The sequence below is a fragment of the Hemitrygon akajei genome, unplaced genomic scaffold (genome assembly GCF_048418815.1).
Source record: "Hemitrygon akajei unplaced genomic scaffold, sHemAka1.3 Scf000158, whole genome shotgun sequence".
NCBI lineage: Eukaryota > Metazoa > Chordata > Chondrichthyes > Myliobatiformes > Dasyatidae > Hemitrygon > Hemitrygon akajei.
In genome coordinates, this window is record NW_027332044.1 from 256,580 (window position 1) to 281,864 (window position 25,285).

Sequence of the window (25,285 nt, forward strand, 5' to 3'; positions counted from 1 at the left end):
GGTGCAAATGACCAAGCAGGGGAAAGTCTCACCGGTCAGGTCTCTGGCACTGACTATGGTTCTGTGGCTCAGCAGGGAAAGGAGTGAAATATGGCGAGTTGTATAGATAGTGTTGTCTTTGTTAGGGGAACGGAAAACAGGTACTGTGGACGAGAACGAAATTCCTCGATGGTATGCGGTCGTTACCGTCACCACTATACACGTAGAAAGAGGGGGCCGATATGCAGGTGTGCACAAAATTAGAAAAAAAAAATACATTCAGTTTAAAATGTGGCTAAAGAGTTATGGTTGGAGCGTACATAATATGTATAAAATATCAAGATAGCAAGCATATGCAGGATATCAGTCAATACATTCAAGCATTATGTATACACACACGCACACACACACACACACACACACACACACACACACACACACACACACACACACACACACACACACACATACACATTTATGCAGCTTGAGACCCCCTGGGCATTTTTGATGACACGGTAATCTACAATTGTTCAGAGCAGAGATTGTCTTCTGCCGAGCGAACACTGGGGGGGGGGGGGCAGCACAGACTCCTGCCTGGAGGCCGCGCTACATCGCCCCCACCTTGCTCAGCTCCTTTATTTCCTCTCCCATGAGCAACTCTCTGAAATTGCACCTGAACTGGAATCGAACTAATATCCCAGCGGTAGGGTTTGCCATTAAAAGGGGAGAGTGGTGGTATAAACTAGAGTTGCAGGGACATGTATACAAGAACGCCATTACAGATAGTTGAGTGGTTGTTGGGACAGATGTTGCTAAGACTTCTGAAAATTCAAGAAGCAAAAGGTTGAGCCTGCTGGGACTCATATTCTGAGCTGCGTACGTTTCAATGCAGGAAGTATTGTTTGAAGGGCAGATGCGCTCAGGGCAGGGGTCAACGCCTCTAAGCCTGACACGGTAGATATTAGTGAGACTTGATTGCAAGTGGGACAGTACCGTTTGCATAAGCTATGAACGAGGCACATAACCCTCACTGTGACACGGAGATGTTCTTCAATGGGACACTGAAAGTGTTTCGATGTCAATGCCACAACCCACATCTGACATGAACAAGCCCCTCATCGTGACACTGATACACTGACAGGCTCTGCACCACAGCAGGATCTCACCACTCAACGATACCAACACAGAGTCAGGCCCTGCACTGTAACTCGAATACAGTCTTCCCCATATGCATACCACCCTCCCTCTCCAAAATCACACCCCTACTCCATCACCCTACTCCTACACTATTCCCAGTCACTGTCACACAGACTGCAGTGCACCACTCCCGTCTCCGTCACCCATCCCTCGCCTACAAGCAACCCCGTTTCGTGACCCACATCCTCTCCTGTACAACACACACAAAGTGCTGGTGGACCACAGCAGGCCAGGCAGCGTCTACAAGGAGAAGGACTGTCAAAGTTCCGGGCCGAGACCCTTCGTCAGGACTAACTGAAAGGAAAGATAGGAAGAGATTTAAGAGTAGTGGGGGGGGGGGGGGGAATGCGAAATGATAGGAGAAGACCAGAGGGGGTGGGATGTAGCTAAGAGTTGGAAAGGTGATTGGCGAAAGTGATACAGAGCTGGAGAAGGGAAAAGATGATGGGACGGGAGGCCTCGGGAGAAAGAAAGAGGGAGGGGAGCACCAGAGGGAGATGGAGAGCAGGCAAAGAGTGATGGGCAGAGAGAGTGAAAAAAACAAACAACTAAGTATGTCAGGGATGGGGTAAGAAGGGGAGGAGGGTCATTAACGGAAGTTAGAGAATTCAATGTTCATACCATCAGTTTGGAGGCTACCCAGCCGGTAAACTGATGGCATGAACATTGACTTCTCTAACTTCCGCTAATGCCCCTCCTCTTCTTACCCCATCCCTGATATATTTAGTTTTTCCCTCACTCTCAGTATTACACCTCCCCCCCCCCCCCCCCCACCCCCGTTCCACCGGATATCGATCACCAGGATCTGAATCTCTCCACAACTCTGCATGCACAGGCCGGTCACGTGTTCCACACCACTAGCATCAGTGCTTGCAAACTCACCACCCGTTCCCTGGCCTCCTCTCTCCTCCCCTTCCTTCCTCTAACGGCAGCACACAATCCGCTCACAGATCCGCACACCGAGAGACACACACGATTCAAGACTGCTGGAAAGCCGAAACGCTGGGTATTGGTGAGTGGGGAGACCGGAGGAGGGAGTAGGCTGCGCACTTTTGCTGACTCCGGTAGGGTGTGCTGCGACGGAGCGGGAGGTACTTCACATGTCCAACCCCGGGAGTGTGATGGGTTAATATTTAGGGACCTTCGCCGGTTATCGGAACGAGGGACTGCGTGTTTGGGCGTTGTGGACGGAGCTTCACGCTGTGTGTGACCCCGGAGTGTGTGTTGAAACAATATGGAGTGAGTTGCACTCTGTGTATGATCCCGGGGGTGTGTGATGGATCGTTGCGGAGGGAGCGTTACTCAGTGTTTGTTTCCAGCAGTGTGTGATGGGATTTTATGGAGGGATTCTCACTCTGTCTGTGACTCCTGGCCGCCATGGGTCAGTGGATTTCGGCGTTTAAACAGACTCCATTCAGAGATAGGGAGCAAGAAAATGGTGCCTGACACGTTCTGCTCCAACGGCTGCAAACTGAACACCCTTTCTGTGGCCTCCACTCTCCGCCCCTTCCTTCCTCTTTTCACAGCACACCATCCCTTCTCTATGATTCTTTTTTATTTGTAATATATTTTTTATTGAAAAGGTCACTATACAGAATAATAATGAATTACATTTTCCTCCATTTTGCTTTTGTATCTTACCCCGAAACAAACCTCCCCTCACCCGCCCTCCCCAAACATACAATGACAGCTAATGTATTTACAATACAACACTTCACAAATACAAGTACGGACATTTCACAGCCACACCCCCACACTACTTCAAGACGAAGCCCCACACACATCTACAACATCTCAGATGACCAGAATACACTCATATTACAATTCATCCACCACCCAGTGAGGTAACCATATACGTGTTAAAAGGGAAGCAACTTCCCAAGTACAATCAAATGCCCTCAGCTAGTAGGTAGTTCCTTAAGACTCCCAAAATATGACAAGAAAGGCCCCCATTTCGAATAGAACTTTCTCACAGACGCCCTCAGAGTGAATTTATTTTTTTCCAATTTCAGAATAAAACATTACGTCCTCTAACCAAGCAGCAGCAGATGGGGGAGTGGCAGATTTCCAGACCAGCAAGATTCTCCTACGGGTCAAAAGCGATGTAAGTGAAATGATATCCGACTGGTTTGCATTTAAACCCAAAACATCATCTGCCTCAGCAAGTACAGCTATAAGCGGGCAAGGTCTCAGTGTCACCCCCAAAACCTCACTGATAATTTTAAAAACAAGTGTCCTGTAGCTATCAAGCCGAGGGCAAGACCAAAATGCATGCACTAAACCAGGCGAAGAGAAGGAACACCTGTCACAGTCAGCGTCCGTCCCAGGATATATGTCAGCACGTTTGGCTTTACTTAAATGTCCCATGTAAAACTTTAAATTGTATGAGCCCTCGTCTCCCACATGATAATGAGGAATGAACCCTATTCAGTGCTTTTGCCCAATATTCCTCAGCCAGATCCACACCAAGGTCATCCTCCCAGCTAGTCGTAGTTTTGTTTAGATCATGAACTTCCAAATACATCAGCTGAGAGTATAGTACGGAGATCAGCTCTTTATTATTAAAGCTAAGAGTGAGTTTGTTCCACAACATAGCACGTAGTAGATCAGGAAAAGAAGGAATTTTTTCCTTGACAAAGTGGAGAATATGCAGGTATTGAAAAAAAATGATTATGCGGAAGGCCATATTTACTGCACAGGTTTTCAAAACTATTAAATATATTTTCAGTGCACAAATCCTTAATGCGCATAAGGCCATTCAAACCCCACTGTCTAAAAACTGAATCGAGTGTGGAGGGAAGAAATAGATGGTTTCTGTGAACGGGACCCAAAACTGAACTGATGTGAACGTATAGTAGCAGCGAAATTGATAAAACATTTTGAGGGTGGATAACCCGACAGGCTCAGATGTGAATTGACAGGATTTCAATGGGAATGTTCAATGACCCCTCTCCTAACACCTTGAAATAATGTAGTTGACTTAAGTGCAATAGAAAGAGGCTCAACTGCAAATGCAAAAAGATTCGATGATTCTTAAGTGGGTGAGTGAGCAGCTCGAGGTCTTGGTCCATATATGTACCAATGAAATCGATATGCATGGGAAGGTGTTTCTGTAAAGTGAGTTCAGAGATTTAACTATTAAATTAAAAGGCAGGACCACCACCCGTCCCAGTGTGCCCAGACAGAGGAAGACCATACAGTTCAGCACGTGGCTCAAGCTACGGTGCAGGTGGGAGGGCTTCAAAATTCATTGTGTTTATTCCAAGGAAGGTGGGATGACTACTGATGAGATGGAAGACAGTATAGACATATAGACAATAGACAGCAGGTGCACGAGTAGGCCATACGGCTCTTCTAGCCAGCACCGCCATATACTGTGATCATAGCTGATCATACACAATCAGTACCCAGTTAATGCCCTCTCCCCATATACCTTGACCCAGCTATCTGTAAGAGCTCTATCTAACCTCTCTTGAAAGCATCAATAAATTTCGCTTCCACTGCATTCTGGGGCAGAGCATTCCACAAATCCACCACTCTCTGGGTGAAAACGTTTTTCCGCATCACTGTTCTAAATGGCCTACCCCTTATTCTTAAACTGTGGCCTCTAGTTCTGGACTCACCCATCAGCGGGAACATGCTTCCTGCCTCCAGCCTGTCCAATCCCTTAAAAATCTTATATGTTTCAATCAGATCCCCTCTCATCATTCTAAATTCCAGTGTATACAAGCCCAGTCTCTCCAATCTTTTAACATATGACAGTCCCGCCATTCCGGGAATTAACCTTGTGTACCTACGCTGCACTCCCTCAATAGCAAGAATGTCCTTCCTCAAATTTGGAGACCAAAACTGCACACAATACTCCAGATGGGGTCTCACCAGGGCTCTGTACAGCTGCAGAAGGACCTCTTTACTCCTATACACAAGTTACCTTGTTATAAAGGCCAGCATGTCATTAGCTTTCTTCACAGCCTGCTGCACCTGCATGCTTGCTTTCATTGAGTGATGTACAAGGAAACCTAGATCTCGTTGTACTTCCACTTTTCCTAACTTGACATCATTTAGGTAGTAATCTGCCCTCCTGTTCTGGCCACCTAAGTGGATTACCTCACATTTATCCACATTAAACTGCATCAGCCATTAAAGGGACCCATTAATCGCTACTCTTTGTTTCCTGTCAGCCAGCCAATTTTCAATCCATGTCAGTACTCTGCCCCCAATACCATGAGCTTTAATTTTGCAAAATTACCTCCTATGTGGGACTTTATCAAAGGCTTTCTAAAGTCCAGGAACGTTACATCCACTGGCTCTCCTTTGTCCAATTTGACAGTTACATCCTCAAAAAACTCCAAAAGTTTAGTCATGCATGATTTTCCCTTCGCAAATCCATGCTGACTCGGACTGATCCTTCTACTGCTATCCAGATTTGTCGTAATTTCCTCTTTTATACTTGACTCCAGCATTTTTCCCACCATTGACGTCAGGCTAACCTGTCTATAATTCCCTGTTTTCTCTTTCCCTCCTTTCTTTAAAAGTGGACAACTTTAGCCACCAATCCGCATGAACTGATACTGAATCTATAGAACATTGGAAAATGATTACCAATGTGCTACAATTTCTGGACCCACCTCCTAAAGTACCCTGGGATGCAGACCATCAGGTCCCGGGGACTTATCAGCCTTCGGACCCAACAGTCTATCCAACACCTTTTCTTGCCTAATATCAATTTCCTTCAGTTCATCCATTACCCTAGTTCCTTTGGTCGCTATTACATCTGGGAGATTGTTTGTTTCTTCCCTAGTGAAGACAGATCCAAAGTGTATGTTCAGCTCGTCTGCCATTTCCTTGTTCCCCACAATAAATACACCCGTTTCTGTCTGCAATGGTCCAATTTTGGTCTTAACTGTTTTTTTTTTTCTTTCCACATACCTAAAGAAGCTTTTACTATCTTCCTTCATATTCTTCGCTAGTTTGCCTTCATACCTCTTTTTGTTTCTCTGCGCATTGTCTTTTTTTGTTATTTTCTGTTGCTCTTTAAAAGCTTCCCAGTCCTCCGACTTCCCGCTCATCATTGCTATGTTATACTTCTACTCTTTTATTTTTATACTGCCCTTTACTTCCCTCGTCAGCAACGGCTGCCCCTTACTCCCCTTAGGATCTTTCTTCCTCTATGGAATGAACCGATCCTGCACCTACTGCATTATTCCCAGAAATACCTGCCATTGTTGTTCCACTGTTTTCCCTGCTCGGGTATTGTTCCATTGAACTTTGGAAGCTCCTCCCTCATAGCTGCTTAGTTCACTTTGTTAATCTGTAATAATGACACATCCGATTCTCCCTTCTCAAATTATAGTTTAAAGTTTAAAATACATCATATTATGATCACTACCTCCTAATGGCTCCTTTACCTCGAGGTCCCTGATCAAATCTGGTTCATTGCACAACACTAAATCTAGAATTGTCTTCTCCCTGGTAGGCTCCAGTACAAGCCGTTCTAAGAATCATCTCGGAGGCACTCCACAACCTTCCTTTCTTGGAGTCCAGTACCATTCTGATTCTCCCAGTCTACCTGCATGTTGAAATTCCCCATGACAACTGTATCATTACCTTTGCGACATGCCAATTTTAACTCTTCATTCAACTTACACCCTACATCCAGACTACTGTTTGCATGCCTGTAGATAACTTGTATTAGGGTGTTTCTACACTTAGAATTTCTCAGTTCTATTCACACTGACTCTGCATCCCCTGTGGGCTTTGTGGGGGGAAATATAGAAACATAGAAAACTACAGCACAATGGAGGCCCTTCGGCCCAGGAATGTTGCTCTCAACATGTCCCTACCTAAGAAATTACTAGGCTTACACATAGCCCTCTATTTTTCTAAGCTCCATGTACCTGTACAAAAGTCTCGTAAAAGAGCCTATTGTATCCGTCTCCACTACCGTTGCCGGCAGCCCATTCCACACACTCACAACTCTCTGCATATAACACGTACCCCTGACATCTTCTGTGTACCCAGTCCCCAGCACCTTAACCCTGTGTCCTCTTGTGGCAACCATTTCAGCCCTGGGAAAAAGCCTCTTATTATCCACACTATCAATGCCTCTCATCATCTTATACAACCCTATCAGGTGACATCTGATCATCCGTCGCTCCAAGGAGAAAAGGCCAAGTTCCCACAATCTGTTTTCATAAAACAAGTTCCCCAGTCCAGGAAACGTCCTACATACTTCCTATAGTGAGGCGACCAGAACTGAGTACAGTCCTCCAAATAGGGACTGACCAGGGTCCATAAGGCTGCAAAATTACCTCTCTGCTCTAAATTCAATCCCAGGATTGATGAAGGCCAATACATCGTATGCCTTCTTAACCACAGGGTCAACCTGAGCAGTTGCTTTGAGCTTCCTATGGACTCGGTCCACAAGATCTCTCTCATCCTCCATACTGACAAGAGTCTGACCATTAAGACTTTATTCTGTCATCATATTTGACCTACCAAAATGAGCACCTTACACTTATCTCGGATGAACACCATTTGTCACTTCTCAGCCCAGTTTGGCATCATATGAATGTCCCGCTGTAACGTCTGACAGCCCGCCACACTATTCCCGACACATACCTGAGAAATACCTGAACTGCTAATGTGGCATGAGACAAGGCAGGTGTCAGAGTTTTATGCCAGGGTACACATTGTATCTAGTGATCAGAAAGTCATTAGCTTCAAATAATTATCGGAAACGATAGGACGTTCCTCAAGTTAGATTCTAATTTGGAACAAGGCGAAGTTTACCTTGGATCAGAAATTATGTGGAATGTGTGGATTTGGAGAAGATGTTTTCTGGCAAATATGCTCTTGGTAACTTGGAGGCCAAGCGGTGCATAGTTTGTTGTAGCCGGGAGCGTCCTATACTGTGAATAGTGAGAAGTGCTGAAGGAGAGATGGATTTTGGTGTCCAAGGCTGGGGAATACACAATGTGAATAGAGGGACCCCTCCCGTCCCCATCACTCTTCCCTCCCTTAAAAACCTCCATGTCTCCAAACCGAATACCCTCCCCATACTCTTCTTCGCATGCGTCACCCCGTCCTCCCCTATACCCCTCTCCATTTCCGTCTTCCCATACGTCCAGTACCCCCTCAGTATATCTGCACCCTCACTCCGCAGCACCACTCCCTCTCGTGATCAGAGGGATGCGTGATGAGGAAGGGGAATATTGGTGCCAGTTGTCACATCTCCTCCTTTCCACCGGATATTGACCTCTGGGTCTGAATCTCTCCACGGCTTTGCGTGGAAACCACTCCCTCTAGTGTGCACTATATCACCAGCAATATAGTCCCATTCCGGCCTCTGAACCTCCCCCCCCCCCTTACTCTGTGTGTGTGTGTGTGTGTGTCCTTCTGGTCCACGGCCAGAACACCAGTCTCGAGAATGCTTACACCCTCAACAAAATACTCTCTCTCCCCGAAAACAAATTCTTCTGCCAGCAGTGCACCAGCAGGAAAGGTGAAGTAAAATCCCGCATTCCCCGCTCCTAATGTTAAGGAGAGAGAGAGGAGAAGAGAGAGAGAGAGAGAGAGAGAGAGTGAGAGAGAGAGAGAGAGAGAGAGAGAGAGAGAGAGAGAGAGAGAGAGAGAGAGAGAGAGAGAGAGAGAGAGAGAGAGAGAGAGAGAGAGGGAGAGAGAGAGGAGAGAGAGAGAGAGAGAGAGAGAGAGAGAGAGAGAGAGAGAGAGAGGGAGAGAGAGAGAGAGAGAGAGAGAGAGGAGAGAGAGAGAGAGAGAGAGAGATAGGAGTTAGAGAGGAGTTAGAGAGAGAGAGATACTTGATCTCCCACTGCAGCATGAGACAAGGCAGTTGTCAGAGTTTCTGCAAGAGCTTCGATCCCGCTGTCATTCCCCGTTTACCTCCATCCAGATCGGTCGAAATCTCACCTGTCTTCGCATTTTATAAAGTTCTGTGAAATTACATTTATTTCATTATTCCCGAGTATTGAAAACCTTTGATGTAGTCACTCTCAGTTTATTACAACAGGAGTGAGGTTGTGGGACGGTGCAGAGGGTGCTTCATTTTGTGTCTGACTCCGGGAGTGTGTGATCGGACGGCGCAGAGGGAGATTCATTCTATGTCTAACCCCAGGATTGTGTGATGAGACGGTGTGGAGAAAAAAACACTCTGTGTCTGACCACGGTATTGTGTGATGGGACGGTGTGGAGGAAGATTCACCCTGTGTCTGACCCCGGGAGTGTGTGATGGGACGGTGTGGAGGGAGATTCACTCTGTGCCTGACCCCGGGAGTGTGTGATGGGACGGTGTGGACGGAGATTCACTCTGTGCCTCACCCTGGGAATGTGTGATGGGACGGTGTGGAGGGAGATTCACTCTATGCCTGACCCTGGGAGTGTGTGATGGGACGGTGTGGACGGAGATTCACTGTGTGTCTGACCCTGGGAGTGTGAGATGGGACGGTGTGGAGGGAGATTCACTCTGTGTCTGACCCCGGGAGTGTGTGATGGGACGGTGTGGAGGGAGATTCACTCTGTGTCTGACCCCGGGAGTGTGTGATGGGACGGTGTGGAGGGAGATTCACTCTGTGTCTGACCCTGGGAGTGTGTGATGGGACGGTGTGGAGGGAGATTCACTCTGTGTCTGCCCCCGGGAATGTTTGATGGGACGGTGTGGTTGGAGATTCACTCTGTGTCTGACCCTGGGAGTGTGTGATGGGACGGTGTGGAGGGAGATTCACTCTGTGTCTGACCCCGGGAGTGTGTGATGGGACGGTGTGGAGGGAGATCACTGTGTCTGACAATGTGAAAGGATAATTGGACGGTGTGGAGGGAGATTCACTCTGCGTCTGACCCCGGGACTGTGTGATGGGACGGTATGGAGGGAGTTTCACTCAATGTCTGAGCCCGGGATTGTGAGATGGGACGGTCTCTCTTTCTATGAGGACATTCTTCTCTTTTGTTCTGTTGCCTCTATTTGACATACACTTTTTAATCTCTCTCACATCCTGTACGTTCCCTACACCTATTTGTGTCTCCGAGATACACGCCATCTGCTAAACGCTCCCAATCTACCTCGCCCCCTGCTCGCTCCTCCCTCCCTGTGTCATAGCCTATTGTGGGGAGTGTAAGGGAGAGATGACGTCTGGTATTACACCGCGCCCTTTCCACACGATCTGAGCTTCTCAACAGCTCTGTATGCACAGGCCGGTCGTGTGGTTCTACTCCACTTGCTGCTGTATCTGCAAACTTAACACCCTTTATCTCCCCTCTTCTCTCCTACTCTTCCTTGCTCTTCCTGCAGCACATGATCAATCACAGACACACACACACACACACACACACACATACCATCTCCGAGAGTCACACCCAATTCGAGACTATGGGAACGCCGAAATGCAGGGTATTGGAGAGTGGGGAGAACGGAGGAGGGGGAGGGCTGAGCACTTTTTCTGGCTCCATTAGAGTGTGCTGCGATGGTGCCGGAGCAACTTTGCTTCTGTGACCTCCATGTCTGCGTGGACACCACCCGCTGTAGTGCCCATTGTATCACCATATCATTCCGTCTTCTACCCCGCACACATACACAATCACACAGTTTGGATGTGTGTGTGTGTGTGTGTGTGTGTGTGTGTGTGTGTGTGTAGTTGCTGACAGCAGTTTGGTGCCTCTGTTTAATGTACTGTGACTCAGAAGGGAATGTGAGGGAGAGCAGAGGCGAGCTGTCGTGACAGGGGATTCGTTAATATGGGTAACAAACGGAGACTCTGTGGAGAGAACGAGAGTCATGGATGGTCCCATGTTCTGTGTTGCGCAGTTTTCATAGAAACATAGAAAATCTACAGCACAATACAGGCTCGTGCCGAACATATCCCTCTTTTAAAAATTACTTGGCTTACCTATAGCCCTTTACTAAGCTCCATGTACCTATCTCGAAGGCTCTTAAAAGACCCTGTTGTATCCGCCTCCACCACTGCTGCCTGTCACCATTTCCACGTACTCACCTCTCTCTGATTAAAAATATACCTCTGATATCCCCTCTGTACCTACACCCCAGCTACTTAAGCGGTGTCCTCTTGTGGCAACCATTTCAGCCCTTCGGAAAAAAATGCCTTTGCCCATCCATACGATTAATGCCTCTCATCACATTTTCCACCTCTGTCAGGTGACCTCATCCTCTTTGGCTCCAAGGAGAAAAACTCAACGTATTAAGTAATAAGTGTATACTTATACTAATATATTATATATTATTATAATTATAATTATTTATAATTATATAAAATTATAATTTAAAATATATAAAATTATAAAATTTTAATATATTACGTATTGTATTGTATAATAGTCCTCACTCGAGGGAACATCCCTGTAAATCTTCTCTGCACCCATTCTATGGCTTCCAAATCCTTTCCGCAGTGTGGAGACGGGAAGTGAACACAGTACTCCAAGTGGGATCTGTTCAGGGGCATATATAGCTGTAACATTACCTCTCGGCTCTAAATTGAATTCCTCGATTGATGAAGGAAAATACACCTTACGCCTTCACAACCATAGAGTCAACATGCGCAGCTGCTTTGAGCGTTCTATGGACTCGGACCCCAAGATCTCACTGATCCTCCACAGTGCCAACATTATTACTATTAATACCGTATTCTGCCTTATCACCGACCTACCAAAATAGACCACTTTTCAAGAATCTGGGTTGAACTCTTTCTACTTCTTCTCAAACCAGTTCTGCACCCAATCAATGTCCCGCTGTAACGTGTGACAGCCCTAAACACTACCCACAAATCCTCCAGCCTTTGTGTCATCAATACACTTACTAACCCATCGCTCCACTTCTTCAATCCAGCCCATTAAAAAAAAAGACGAACAGTAAGGGTCCCAGAACAGATCCCTGAGGCACCCCACTGGTCACCGACCACCCTGTAGAAAATGACCCGTCCACACCCACTCTTTTTCTTCCGTAGGTAACCATTTCTGGATCCACAAGGTAATGTCACCTTGTATCGCATGCCACTTTACTTCCTCAGTAAGCCATACATGTAGTACGTTAATAAATGCTTTGCTGAAATCAATGTACACTACATCTACTGCTCTTCCTTCATCAACGTGTTCAGTCAGATCCTCAGCAAAATCAAACAGTCTCGTACGGCACAACATGCCCTTGACAAAGCCATTCTAACTATTCCTAATCATATCATACCGCTCAAAAAGTTCATAAAAACTGCCTCTCAGTATTTTCTCCATCAACTTACCAACCGGTGATGTAAGACTCACTGGTCTATAATTTCCTGGGCTATCTCTACTCCCTTTCTTGGATAAAGGAACAACATCCGCAACCCTCCAATCCTCCAGGAACTCTCCTGATTATTCAAAGATCATCGCCAGAGGCCCAGTAATCTCCTCCCTCGCCTCTTATGGTAGCCTGGGTTACATCTCATCCGGTCCCAGTGACTTTTCCACATGATCAATCTTTTCAGTCTGCTGCAAGTTATCACCTGTATCACCAAGATCCTATTCCATAGTGAATACTGAAGCAAAGTATTCATTAAGTACATCTGCTATTTGCTTTGGTTCCATACACACTTTCCCACTGTCACTCTTGATGGGTCCAATTCTTTCACATCTTCCCCTCTTGCTCTTCACATACTTGTAGAATGTCTTGGGGTCTTCCTTCATCCTGCCCGCCAACACCTTCACACGGCCCCTTCCGGCTCTCCTAATTTCCTTCTTCAGCTCCTTTCTGTTAGCCTTATAATCTTCGAGATCTCTGACATTACCAAACTCTGTGAACCCCTTTTGGAAGCTTTTCTTTTCTTTCTGACAGATATTTGTCTCTCTCCGATCACTTCCGACCGAGACTAGTAGACCTTTGGGAACAAGAGGAACAGGAACCGGTGCCGATATCGTCTAAATGTCCATGAGTTTCATTCACACGTTGAATCCAGGATAACCGCTAATTAACTTCTGGTCCTCGGCCAGAGCAACTGTCTCAAGAATGCTTACACCCTCAACAAGAATCTCTCTATACCCGAAAGTATTAGGTGTGGAGGGAACTTCACTCTCTCTGTCTGACCCCGGACGTGTTTGTTTGGACATTCCATGGGTTATTGTTCTGTATCTCTCTCTCTCTCTCTCTCTCTCTCTCTCTCTCTCTCTCTCTCTCTCTCTCTCTCTCTCTCTCTCCCTTTGTGCACTCTACGCCCACACACACACTCTCTGTCCTCACCCAAATCTCAATGTCTCTACTCTCCCTCTCTCTCTTTCTGCACTGACACTTCCTCTTTTGCTCTACTGCCTCTATTTGACACAAACTCTCTACCCCCTCTCACATACTGTACGTTCCCTACGCCCATCTCCGTATCCGAGATACACTCCATTTGCTAAACGCTCCCCATCTCCGTCGACCCCGCTCCCTCCTCCCTCTCTGTGTGACAGGCAATTGTGGGGAGTATGAGGGAGTGATGACGCCTAGTATTACACCTCGCCCCTTCCACTGGATATCTATCACCAGGATCTGAGCTTCTCAACAGCTCTGTATGCACAGGCCGGTCGTGTGGTTCCACATCACTTGCTTCAGTGTCTGCAATCTTAACACCCTTTCCCTGCCCACTTCTCTCCTCCCCTTCCTTAGTCTTCTCGCAGCACATTATACGGTCACACGCACACATACCATCTTGGAGAGACACACTCAATTCGACACTCGAAAGCATAAAGGCCGGGTATTGGTGAGTGGGTAGCACGGAGGAGGGAGAGCGTTGCGCAGTTTTACTGACTCCATTAGAGTGTGCTGTGATGGTGCCGGAGCAATTTTACATCAGTGACCCCATGTCTGCGTGCACACAACTCCCTGTAGGACCCACTATATCACCACCCGTATATTCCCATTCCGGCCTCAGGCCCCGCACACCGCCTCCCACACACATACACAACCACACACTTGGGCTACTGGTGTGTGTGTGTGTGTGTGTGTGTGTGTGTGTGTGTGTGTGTGTGTGTGTGTGTGTGTGTGTGTGTGTGTGTGTGTGTGTGTGTGTGTGTGTGTGTGTTGGTAGTTGCTGACAGCAGTTTGGTGTCTCTGTTTAATGTTCTGTGACCCAGAAGGGAATGTGAGGGAGAGCAGAGGCGAGCTGTCGTGACAGGGGATTCGTTATCAAGGGTAACAAAATGAGGATCTGTGGAGAGAGCGAGAGTCTCGGATGGTATGTTGGTGGGACCCATGTTCTGAGTTGCGTAGTTTTCATGAAAACAGAAAAACTACAGCACAATAAGATCCTTCGGCCCACAAATTTGTGCCGAACATGTCCCTACTTTAGAAATTACTTGGCTTACATATAGCCCTCTATTTTACTCTGCTCCATGCAGCTATCCAAAAGTCTTTTAAAAGACTCTATCTTATTCGCATCCACCACCGTTGCCGGCAGCCCATTCCACTAACTCATCACTCTCTCAGTAAAGAGCATACCGCTGACATCACTTCTGTACCTACTGGCCAAGCTCCTTAAAACTGTGCCCACTCCTGATAGACATTTCAGCCGTAGGAAAAAGTCTCTGAGTGTCCACACGATCAATGCATCTCATCATCTTATACATCTCTATCAGGTCACCTCTCATCCTCCGTCGCTCCTACGAGAAAAGGCCGAGTTGACTCAACCTATTCACATAGGACATGCTCCCGATTCCAGGAAACATCATTGTAAATATCCTCTTCAATCTTTTTATGGCTTCCTCATCCTTTCTTCAGTGAGGAGAAAACAACTGAGCACAGTACTCCAATGGTTTGACTAGTGACCTATTTAGCTGCAACATTTCCTCTGGGCTTCTAAATTTAGTTCCACGATTGATGAAACCCAATACACCATGCGCCTTCTTAACCACAGAGTCAACCTGAGCAGCTGCTTTGAGCGTCCCATGGACTCGGACCCCAAGATCCCCCTGATCCTCCACACTGCCAAGAGTCTTACCATTAATACCATAATCTGCCATCATATCTGACCTGCCAAAATGAACCACTTTACACTTCCCTGGGTTGATATCCATCTGCAACTTCTCAGTCCAGTTTTGCATCCTATCAAGGTCCCGCTGTAAACTCTGACAGTCCTCCACACTGTACATAACACCCTTAACCTTTGTGTCAGCAGCAAACGTACTAACCCAACCCTCCACTTCCTCATCCAGGTCATTAAAAAAAATCACTAAAAGTTAGGGTCCCAGAACAGATCCTTGAGGCATTCCACTGGTGACCGACTTCCATGCAAAACATGACACGTCTGAAACAACTCATAACCTTCTGTGAGCCGGTTTTGGATGCACGAAACAATGTCCCCTTGGATCCCATACCTCCTTTACTTTCTCAATAATCATTACCTGGAGAACTTTATCAAATGCCTTGCTGAAATCCATATACACTGCATCTACTGCTCTTCCTTCATCAATGTGTTTAGTCACATCCTCAAAAAATTCAATCAGGCTCGTACGGCACAGCCTGTCCTAGGCAAAGCCATGCTGACTATTCCTAATCATATCATACCTCTCCAAATGTTCATAAATCTTGCCTCTCAGGATCTTCTCCATCAACTTACTAACCACTGAGTTAAGACTCACTGGTTTATAAATTCCTGGGCTATCTCTGCTCCCTTTCTTGAATAAAGGAACAATATTCGCAACTCTCCAATCCTCCCGAACCTATCCCGTCTCCATTGATGATGCAGAGATCATCGCCAGAGGCTCAGCAATCTCCTCTCTCGCCTGTCATTGTAGCCTGGAGCACATCTCATCCAGTCCCGGTGAATTATTCCTTAATCCTGCCCGCCAAGGCTTCAGATGGCCCCTTCTGGCCCTCCTAATTACCCTCTTAAGATCCTTCCTGCTAGCCTTACAATCTTTTAGATATTACCTAGCCTTCCGAAACTTTTGCAATTTTCTCTTTTCTTCTTGACAGAGTTTCGCCTCTCCCTGATCTCTTCCGAACGAGACCAGCTGACTTTTGTGGAACAATATCAGGAGATGAACAGGACCTGGAGCCAATATCGACTAAAATTCCTTGAGTTATATTCGCCCCTTGAATCCAGGACAATCGCGAAATCCCTTCGGGACCTCTGCCAGGCCACCTGTCTCAGGAACATGTGCATCGTCATTCACAACAGCTCTATCCCCGAATGCAAATTATTCTGCCAACGTTGACCTGCAGGAAAGGTGAGGTAAAAGCCCCCATTCCCCCGCTCCTACGAGAGAGAGAGAGAGAGATGAGAGAGAGAGAGAGAGAGAGAGAGAGAGAGAGAGAGAGAGAGAGAGAGAGAGAGAGAGAGAGAGAGAGAGAGAGAGGAGAGAGAGAGAGAGGAGAGAGAGAGAGAGAGAGAGAGAGGACAAGAACCACTAGACCGTACGAACAAACAAGATCGGGGGCGGAAACCGTGCGGATCACCGTTCACATCGTCCCACCACACAGCCCCACCGTCAGGCCCAGAGTGACACACACCTGGGGTCAAGCACAGAATGAAACTTCCTCCTTACCGTCCCATAACACCCTCCTGTGGCCAGACAGCGAAGCTCCCTCCACAACCTGCTTGAACCCCATTCTGAAGGGAGAGACAGAGAGACACAGACAGAGAGAGGGGGAGAGACAGAGACAGAGAGAGACGTAGAGGAGAGAGACGGGCAAGGAGAGTTAGAGAGAGAGACAGGATTACTCATTCTGTGATCTGGGTTATGTGTGTTGGGTCGGTGTAGTGGGCATCACATCTATTGTCTGACTCAGCAAGACTAATCTTCTGGGAGTTTATGAAGATCTATCAATGAAAATGGACAAGGGGAGTCAGTGGATGTACTGTACATGGACTTTCAGTAAGCCTTTGATAAGGTCCCACTCAGGAGATTAGTGGGCAAAATTAGAGCACATGGAATTGGGAGTAGAGTACAGACATGGGTAGAAAATTGTTTTTCTGACAGGAAACAAAGACTAGGGTTTAACGGGTCATTTTCAGAACGGCAGACAGTGACTAGTGGGCTACCGCAAGGCTCAGTGCTGGGACCGCAGCTATTTACAATTAACATTAATGATTCAGATGAAGGGATTTAGAGTAACATTAGTAAATTTGCAGATGACACAAAGCTGGGTGGCAGTGTGAAATATGAGGAGGGTGTTGGGAGAATGCAGGGTGATTAGGACAGGTTGCGTGAGTGGGCAGATGCATAACAGATGCAGTTTAATGTGGATAAATGTGAGGTTATCCACTTTGGTGACAAGAACAGGAAGGCAAATTACTATCTGCATGGTGTCAAGTTAGGAAAAAAGGAAGTACAATGAGATCTAGATGTCCTTGTTTATCAGACATTGAAAGTAAGCTTGCTGGTACAGCAGGCAGTGAAGAAAGCTAATGGCATGATGACCTTCATAACAAGGGGAGTTGAGTATAGGAGCAAAGAGGTCCTTCTGCAGTTGCACAGGGCCCTCGTGAGACCACACCTAGTGTATTGTGTTCAGTTTTGGTCTCCAAATTTGAGGAAGGACATTCTTTCTATTGAGGGAGTGCAGCATATGTTCACGAGGTTGATTCCCGGGATTGCGGGACTTTCAGGTGTTGAAAGATTGGAGTACTGGACTTGTATACATTGGAATTTAGAAGGATGGGAGGGGATCTGATTGAAAAATATATGATTATTAAGGGATTGGACACGCCAGAGGCCGGAAACATGTTCCCGATGATGGGGGCGTGCAGAACCAAAGGCCACAGTTTAAGGATTAGCCCATTTAGAACGGAGTTCAGGAAAAAAAAAACACAGTGAGTTGTGGCTCTATGGAATGCTTTGCCTCAGAAGGCAGTGGAGGTCAATTCTCTGTATGCGTTTAAGAAAGAGTTAGATAGAGCTCTTAAAGATAGCGCAGTCCAGGGATATTGGGAGAAGGCAGGAACAGGGTATTGATTGTGGATATTCAGCCCTGATCACATTGAATGGCGGTGCTGGCTCGAGGGGACCAATGGCCTACTCCTGCACCTATTGTCTACTTCTAGAAGAATAGATTATAGGAGCATGGGTGTAACGTTGAAGCTCTATAAGGCACTGGTAACAACTCACTTGGAGTGCTGTGTGCAGTTTTAGGCACCTTATTTCATTAAGGACGTGCTGACGTTGGAGAGGGTTCAGAGAAATTTCACTAGAATGAGTCCGGGAATGAGAGGGTAACATATGAGGAACGTTTGACTGCTCTTGGACTGTACTCCTTGGAGTTTAGAAGAATGAGGGGGGACCTCATAGAAACATTTCAAATGTTGAAAGGCATGGACAGAGTGGATGTGGCAAAGTTGTTTTCCATGGTGGGGGAGTCTGTTACGAGAGGGCATGAATGAAGGATTGAAGGGCGCCCATTCAGAACAGAGATGCGAAGAAATTCTTTTAGCCAGAGGGTGTTGAATCTCTGGAATTTGATGTCACAGGCGGCAGTGGAGGCCACGTCATTGGGTGTATTTAGGCAGAGATTGGTAGGTATCTGAGTAGCCAGGGCATCAAAGGTTATGGTGAGAAGGCGGGGGAAGTGGGACTAAATTGGTGAATGGATCAGCTCATGATAAAATAGCGGAGCAGAATCGATGGGACGTATGGCCGACCTCTGCCCCTGAATCTTATGGTCTGAAGTGTATCCAGCTGCAGCTTCTAACACTCCGCGTTGAGGAGTTGGAAATGGAACTGGATGAACTCCGGGTCATTAGGGATGCCGAGGGTGTGATAGTGAGGACATATTAGAGAAAGTTATCCTGGCAATGTAATTCTAAAATAATCGAAAACACTTCACTCCGTGTGCATAACTCCCTCACTCTGCAAAATCCCTCTGAACCCCGTCAAACGTTTTCCCCTACACTCATTCCCGTCACCGTCACACACTGTCTGCAATACACCACTCCCGTCTCCGTCACCCATCCCTCAGTTCCAAGCAACCCCGTCTCCGTGACCCAAACCCCCTTCTGCACACTTCGCCGTCTCCATCATCCCGTACGTACCCATACGTCCCTTCCCCATCTCGGTGATACTCTCCATGTGCTAAACGCTCCCCATCTACGTTGTCCCTCCACTCTTCTCCCACTCTGTGACACAGGTAATTGAGCGTAGTTTGAGGGAGAGATGATGGGTGGTGTTTCACCTCCCGCCCGTTCCACGGGATATCGATATCCAGGATCTGAATCTCTCCACAACTCTGCATGATCAGGCCGGTCACGTGATTCCACACCACTTGCATCAGTGTGTGCATTCTCACTACCCTTTCCCTGGCCTCCTCTCTCCTCCCCTTCCTTCCTCTAACGGCAGCACACAATCCGCTCACAGACACACAGACACACCATCTCCGAGAGACACACACAATTCGAGACTACTGGAAAGCCGAAAGTCTGGGTATTGGTGAGTGGGGAGACCGGAGGAGGGAGAGAGTTTCGTACTTTTTCTCATTCTAGTGGAGTGTGCTGCGATGTTGCGGGAGGTACTTCACATGTCTGACTCCCGGAGTGTAATGGGATAATATTTAGGGAGCTTCGCTAGATATCTGACCCTGTAAGAGTGTGATGGGACGGAGTGGACGGAGCTTCACTTTGTGTGTGACCCCGGAGTGTGTGTTGAGACAATATGGAAGGAGTTGCACTCTGTGTCTGACCCCGGCTGTGTGTGATGGATCTTTGCGGAGGGAGCGTTACTCAGTGTATGTTTCCAGGAGTATGCGATGGGATTGTATGGAGGGATTCTCGCCCTGTCTGTGACTCCTGGCCATGGTTCAGTGGATTTCGGCTTTTAAGGTGACTCCAAGCAAAGATAGGGAGCAAGAAAATGGTAACTCTCATGCTGTGCTCCAACGGCTGCAGTCTGAACACCCTTTCTGTGGCCCCACTCTCCTCCACTTCCTTCCTCATTTTGCAGCACACCATTCCTTCTCTATGATGCTTAAGTGAGTGAGTGAGCAGCATATATGTACAAATGAAATCGGTATGTACGGGAAGGTGGTTTTGCAAAGTGAGCTCAGGGATTTAGCTATTAAATTAAAGGACAGGACCACTACCCGTCCCAGTGTGTCCAGACATAGGAAGACCATACAGATTATGACGTGGTGTAGATGGGAGCGCTCCAAAATTTGGAATCATTGTATTTTTTTCCGAGGAAGGTGGGATCTATTCAGAAGAGATGTAATGCGGTTTACACCGGAACTGGAGGGGAACTGATATCCGAGCGGGAAGGTTTGTCGGTACTGTGCGTGAGAGTTTTTGGGATAGTTGGCGAACTCGAGTTGCAGGGGGATGGGATGCAGAGCTCCAGAGCAAACAGCGGAGTCGCTATGGAGACAGATGATGTTAAGACCGCAGAAAGAGTCCGATGTCAAGAGTTTAGACCTAATGCGACTGGTGCCCTGAGCTCCGTATATTTCACTGCAGGACGCTTTAAAAAATGCGGTTGAGCTCAGCGAATGAATCAATACAGTGAACAATGACATTATGGCCATTAAAAAGAATTGGTTGTTGGAGAAGCAAGCAGGAGAGCACGATATTTTGGGTTTCCCTATATTTAGCCGTGAGAAAGAGGAAGGAATTAAAGGAGGAGGGGTGACATTACTAGGCTGAGAAAATGTCACCGCAGTGGACAGTCAGGACAGGAAAGACAAATCGTCTAAATGAGGCTTTATGGGCGTAAGTGACGAATAAGAAATGTATGACAATGTTACAACATAGAAAATAGAATAGTACAGCACATTACAGTCCCTTCGGCCCACAATGCCGTGCCGACCCTTAAACCATGCCCCCCATATAATCCCCCACCTTAAATTCTTCCATTTCCATGACTAGTAGTCTCTTAAATTTCACTAGTGTATCTGCCTCCACCACTGACTTAGGCAGTGCATTCCACGCACCAACCACTCTCTGAGTAAAAACACCTTCCTCTAATATCCCCCTTGAACTTCCAACCCCTTACCTTAAAGGCATGTCCTCTTGTACTGAGCAGTGGTGCCCTGGGGAAGAGGCGCTGGCTATCCACTCTATCTATTCCTCCTAATATCTGGTATACCTCTATCATGTCTCCTCTCATCCTCCTTCTCTCCAAAGAGTAAAGCCCTAGTTCCCTTGATCTCTGATCATAATGCACACTCTCTAAACCAGGCAGCATCCTGGTAAATCTCCTCCGTTCCCTTTCCAGTGCTTCCATATCCTTTCTATTGTGAGGCGACCAGACTGGACACAATTCTCCAAGTGTGGCCTAACCAGGATTTTATAGTGCTGCATCTTTACATCGCCACTCTAAAACTCTCTCTCTCTCGAGTTATGAAAGCTAACACCCCATACCACCTCACACTTCTCCGAGGTGAACGTATCTGCCACTTTTCACTGGGAAATGAATAATCAAGCGTATACGTCCTATCGGAAGGACAGACAGGTGGGCAGAGAGGGTGGGATGGCTCTGCTGGTGAGGAATGTAATTCAGACCCTTGCGAGGTGTGACATAGAATCAGGAGATGTAGAGTCAGTATGGATAGAACTGAGAAGTTGTAAGGGCAATATGTCATTCCCTTTGTTCCTGATGTTTCTTGCATTGTCGTACACGCACTTTAGCCGTTCTATCTAACTACCTTTACACCCTTATTCTGCTTCTGTTTCCTCAAATTCTAGATCTGTCTTTACTCCATGCACTGTACTTGCAGCTCTCGCATGACCTTTATCCTTCTCCAATTCACCATCTGCTCTAACACTCTGGTTCCCGTCCCCCCGCAAATCTAGTTTAAACCTGCCGGTGCAGCACCAGCAAACCTTCCCGCAAGCATGTTAGTCCCCCACCAGTTCAGGTGCAAACAGTCCCGATGCTACAAGTCCCACCTTCTCTGGAACAAGGCCCAATTGTCCAGAAACATGAAGCTATCCTTCCTGCACAAGCCCCTAAGCCACGTATTTAGCTGCATTATTTCCCTATCTCTGGCCTCACTAGTAGGTGGCACGGGTAGCGATCCTGAGATTGCAACCCTGGAGGTCTCTTCCTCCAAAATTGCACCTCACTCCATAAACACTCTTTGCTGGACCTCCTCCTTCTTCCTATCCACCACATTTGCCCCTACATGGACCACAACATCCGGCTGCTCACCCTCCCTCTTGAGAATAGTGAGAACTCGATCCGAGATATCGCTGACTATGGCAACAGGGAGGCAACAGAGCATCCGGGATTCTCGATTTCTCCCACAGAACCTCCTATCTCTCCTCCCAAACATCGAATCCCCTATCACTACTGCTCTCCTCTTTTCACTCCTTCCCTTCTGAGCTGAGGATCCAGTCTCACTGCCAGAGATCTGAACTCTGCAAATTGTCCCTGGTAGGTCGTCCCCACCAACAGTATCCAAAACGGTATACTTATTGTTGGTGGGAACATCCGCAGGGTTGCTCTGCTCATTCTGTCTATTCCTCTTCCCTCCGCTCACAGTCACCCGGATACCTGCCTCCTGACATTTAGGGGTGAATATCTTCCAGAAACTCCAGTTTATTTCCCCTTTTGCCTCCCGAATGTTCTGACGTTTATCCAGCTCCCTAACACAGTTTGTGAGCAGCTGCATCTGGATGCACCTTTTGCAGGTGTGGCCATCAGGAACGTTTGTGCTCTCCCGGTCTTCTCACATATTGTTAACGGAGTACTCTACTGCCCTAACTGCTGACTCCATTACCTTCTCCTGAACTAATTAGATTAATTGAAGGAGATTACCCGGCCTTACCTCACTGGGAGCAAGCTTGTCCTCAGCATCAGTTCGCCGAAGCCTCTGGAACCAAAGCCTTCAACCCTGTCTCTCTCCACTACGTACCAGCTCCGTTAATCTGCTTGCTTTTTAAAATCTCCCGCTGCATCACGGGCCAAGTTTCACGCGCTTGCGCAGTCGTGCACCGTTCAAACTGCCGAAGTAATATGATGTGGTGGCCATTACAGAGACTTGGATGGCTCGGAGAGAGGAATGGATACTTCAAGTGCCAACCTCTAGATGATTCAGAAAGGACGGGGGTGGGCAAAAGTGCTGGGGGCGTGGCACTGTTGATCAGAGATAGTGACACAGCTGCAGGAATGGTTGACGCCATGGAGGAATTATCTACGGAGACTCTTAGGGTGAAGATTGGGAAAAGGAAAGGGTAAATAACTTTACTCGGTGTTTTCTTTTTATTGGCCGCCCAACAGTAGCAGGAATATAGAGGAGCAGATCGGGAAACAGATCCTGGAAATTTATAATAACAGTGCTGTCGCGATCGGAGATATTAATTTTCCAAATATCGATTGGCATCTCCCTGGAGCAAGAGGTTTAGATGGGTTGGAGTCTGTTAGGTGTGTCCAGGAAGGTTTATTGACACAATATGTAGATACGCCTGCATGACGGGAAACTGTTCTTGATTTGATATTGGAAAATTAACCTGGTCAGGTGTTAGATTTTAATGAATACTTTGCTTCAGTATTCACTATGGAAAAGCATCTTGGTGATAGTGGTGATAACTTGCAGCAGACTGAAAAGATTGAGCATGTGGAAAAGGCACTGGGACCGGATGCGATGTAACCAGGCTAACATGAGAGGCGAGGGAGGAGATTACTGAGCCTCTGGCGATGAACATTGCATCATCACTGTGGACGGGAGAGTTTCCGGAGGATTGGTGTTTGCGGATGTTGTTCCTTTATTCCAGAAAGGGGGTAGATATAGACCAGGAAATTATAGACCAGTGAGTCCGTCCTCAGTCGTTGGTAAGTTGATGGAGAAGATCCTAAGAGGCAGGATTTATGCACATTTGAGGAGGTATAATATTCCACATTCTCACCACTCTCTGCGTGAAGAAGCCCTCCCCCAATGTTCCCTTTAAACTTTTCCCCCTTCGCCCTTAACCCATGACCTCTGTGGGTTTTTTTTTCTCCCCTGGCCTCAATGAAAACGCCTGCTTGCATTCACTCTATCAATACCCATCATAATTTTATAAACCTCTATCAAATCACCCCGCATTCTCCTACGCTCCAGGGAACAATGTCATAACCTATTCAACCTTACAGTGTAACTCAGTTTCTCAAGTCCCGGCAACATCCTTTTAAAGCTTCTCTGCACTCGTTCAACCGTATTAATATCCTACCTTTAATTAGGTGACCAAAACTTCACACAATACTCCAAACTCGATCTCACCAATGTCTTATACAACCTCACCATTACATTCCAACTCTTATACTCAATACTTTGATTTATAAAGGCCAATGTACCAAAAGCTTTATTTACAACCCTATCTACTTGTGAAGCCACTTTTAGTGAGTTGTGTATCTGTACTCCCAGATCCCTCTGTTCTACTGCACTCCTCAGTGTCCTACCATTTACCTTGTATGTACTACCTTGGTTTGACCTTCCGAAGTGTAATACATCACACTTGTCCGCATTAAACTTCATCTGCCATTTTTCAGCCCATTCCTTAAACTGGTCCAAATCCCTCTGCAAGCTTTGAAAACCTTCCTCACTGTCCACTACACCTCCAATCTTTGTATCATCAGCAAATTTGCTGATCCAATTTGCCATATTATCATCCAGATCATTGATATAGATGACAAATATCAATGGACCCAGCAATGATCCCTGTGGGTTCACAGGCCTCCACTCAGAGTAGCAATTCTCCACTACCACTCTCTGGCTTCTTCCATTGAGCCAATGTCTAATCCAATTTGCTACCTCATCATGTATATCTAGCGACTGAATCTTCCTAACTTATCTCCCACGCGGGACATTGTCAAAGGCTTTACTGAAGTCCAAGTAGACAACATCCACTGCCTTCCCTTCATCCACTTTCCTGGTAACGTCCACGAAAAACTCTAATGGATTAGTTAAACATGACCTGCCACGCACAAAGCCATGCTGACTTTTTCTAATAAGTGCCTGTCTATTGAAATACTTGCAGATCCTATCTCTTAGTATTCCTTCCAATAATTTACCTACTGCCGATGTCAAACTTACAATATCCCTACTTACATTTTAAGACTTTTTTAAAGAACGGTACTACATGAGCTATCCTCCAATCCCCCGGGACCTGACCCGTGGATATCGACATTTTAAATATTTCTGCCAGGGCCCCTGCAATTTCAACACTAGTCTCTC

The 25,285-nt window shown here is 46.8% G+C and overlaps 1 protein-coding gene across 1 annotated transcript in view; it reads left to right on the top strand.

The window, feature by feature from the left end:
- Positions 1 to 2,110: 2,110 nt before the first annotated feature.
- LOC140724066 (uncharacterized) overlaps positions 2,111 to 25,285 on the top strand; it is a 51,490-nt gene continuing 28,315 nt past the window's right edge. Inside the window, exons 1-3 of the mRNA XM_073038552.1 lie at positions 2,111 to 2,188; positions 3,189 to 3,280; positions 16,121 to 16,374. Coding sequence (XP_072894653.1) covers positions 16,338 to 16,374 — 37 coding nt within the window. The 5' untranslated portion in view covers positions 2,111 to 2,188; positions 3,189 to 3,280; positions 16,121 to 16,337. The remainder of the gene's footprint in view (positions 2,189 to 3,188; positions 3,281 to 16,120; positions 16,375 to 25,285) is intronic.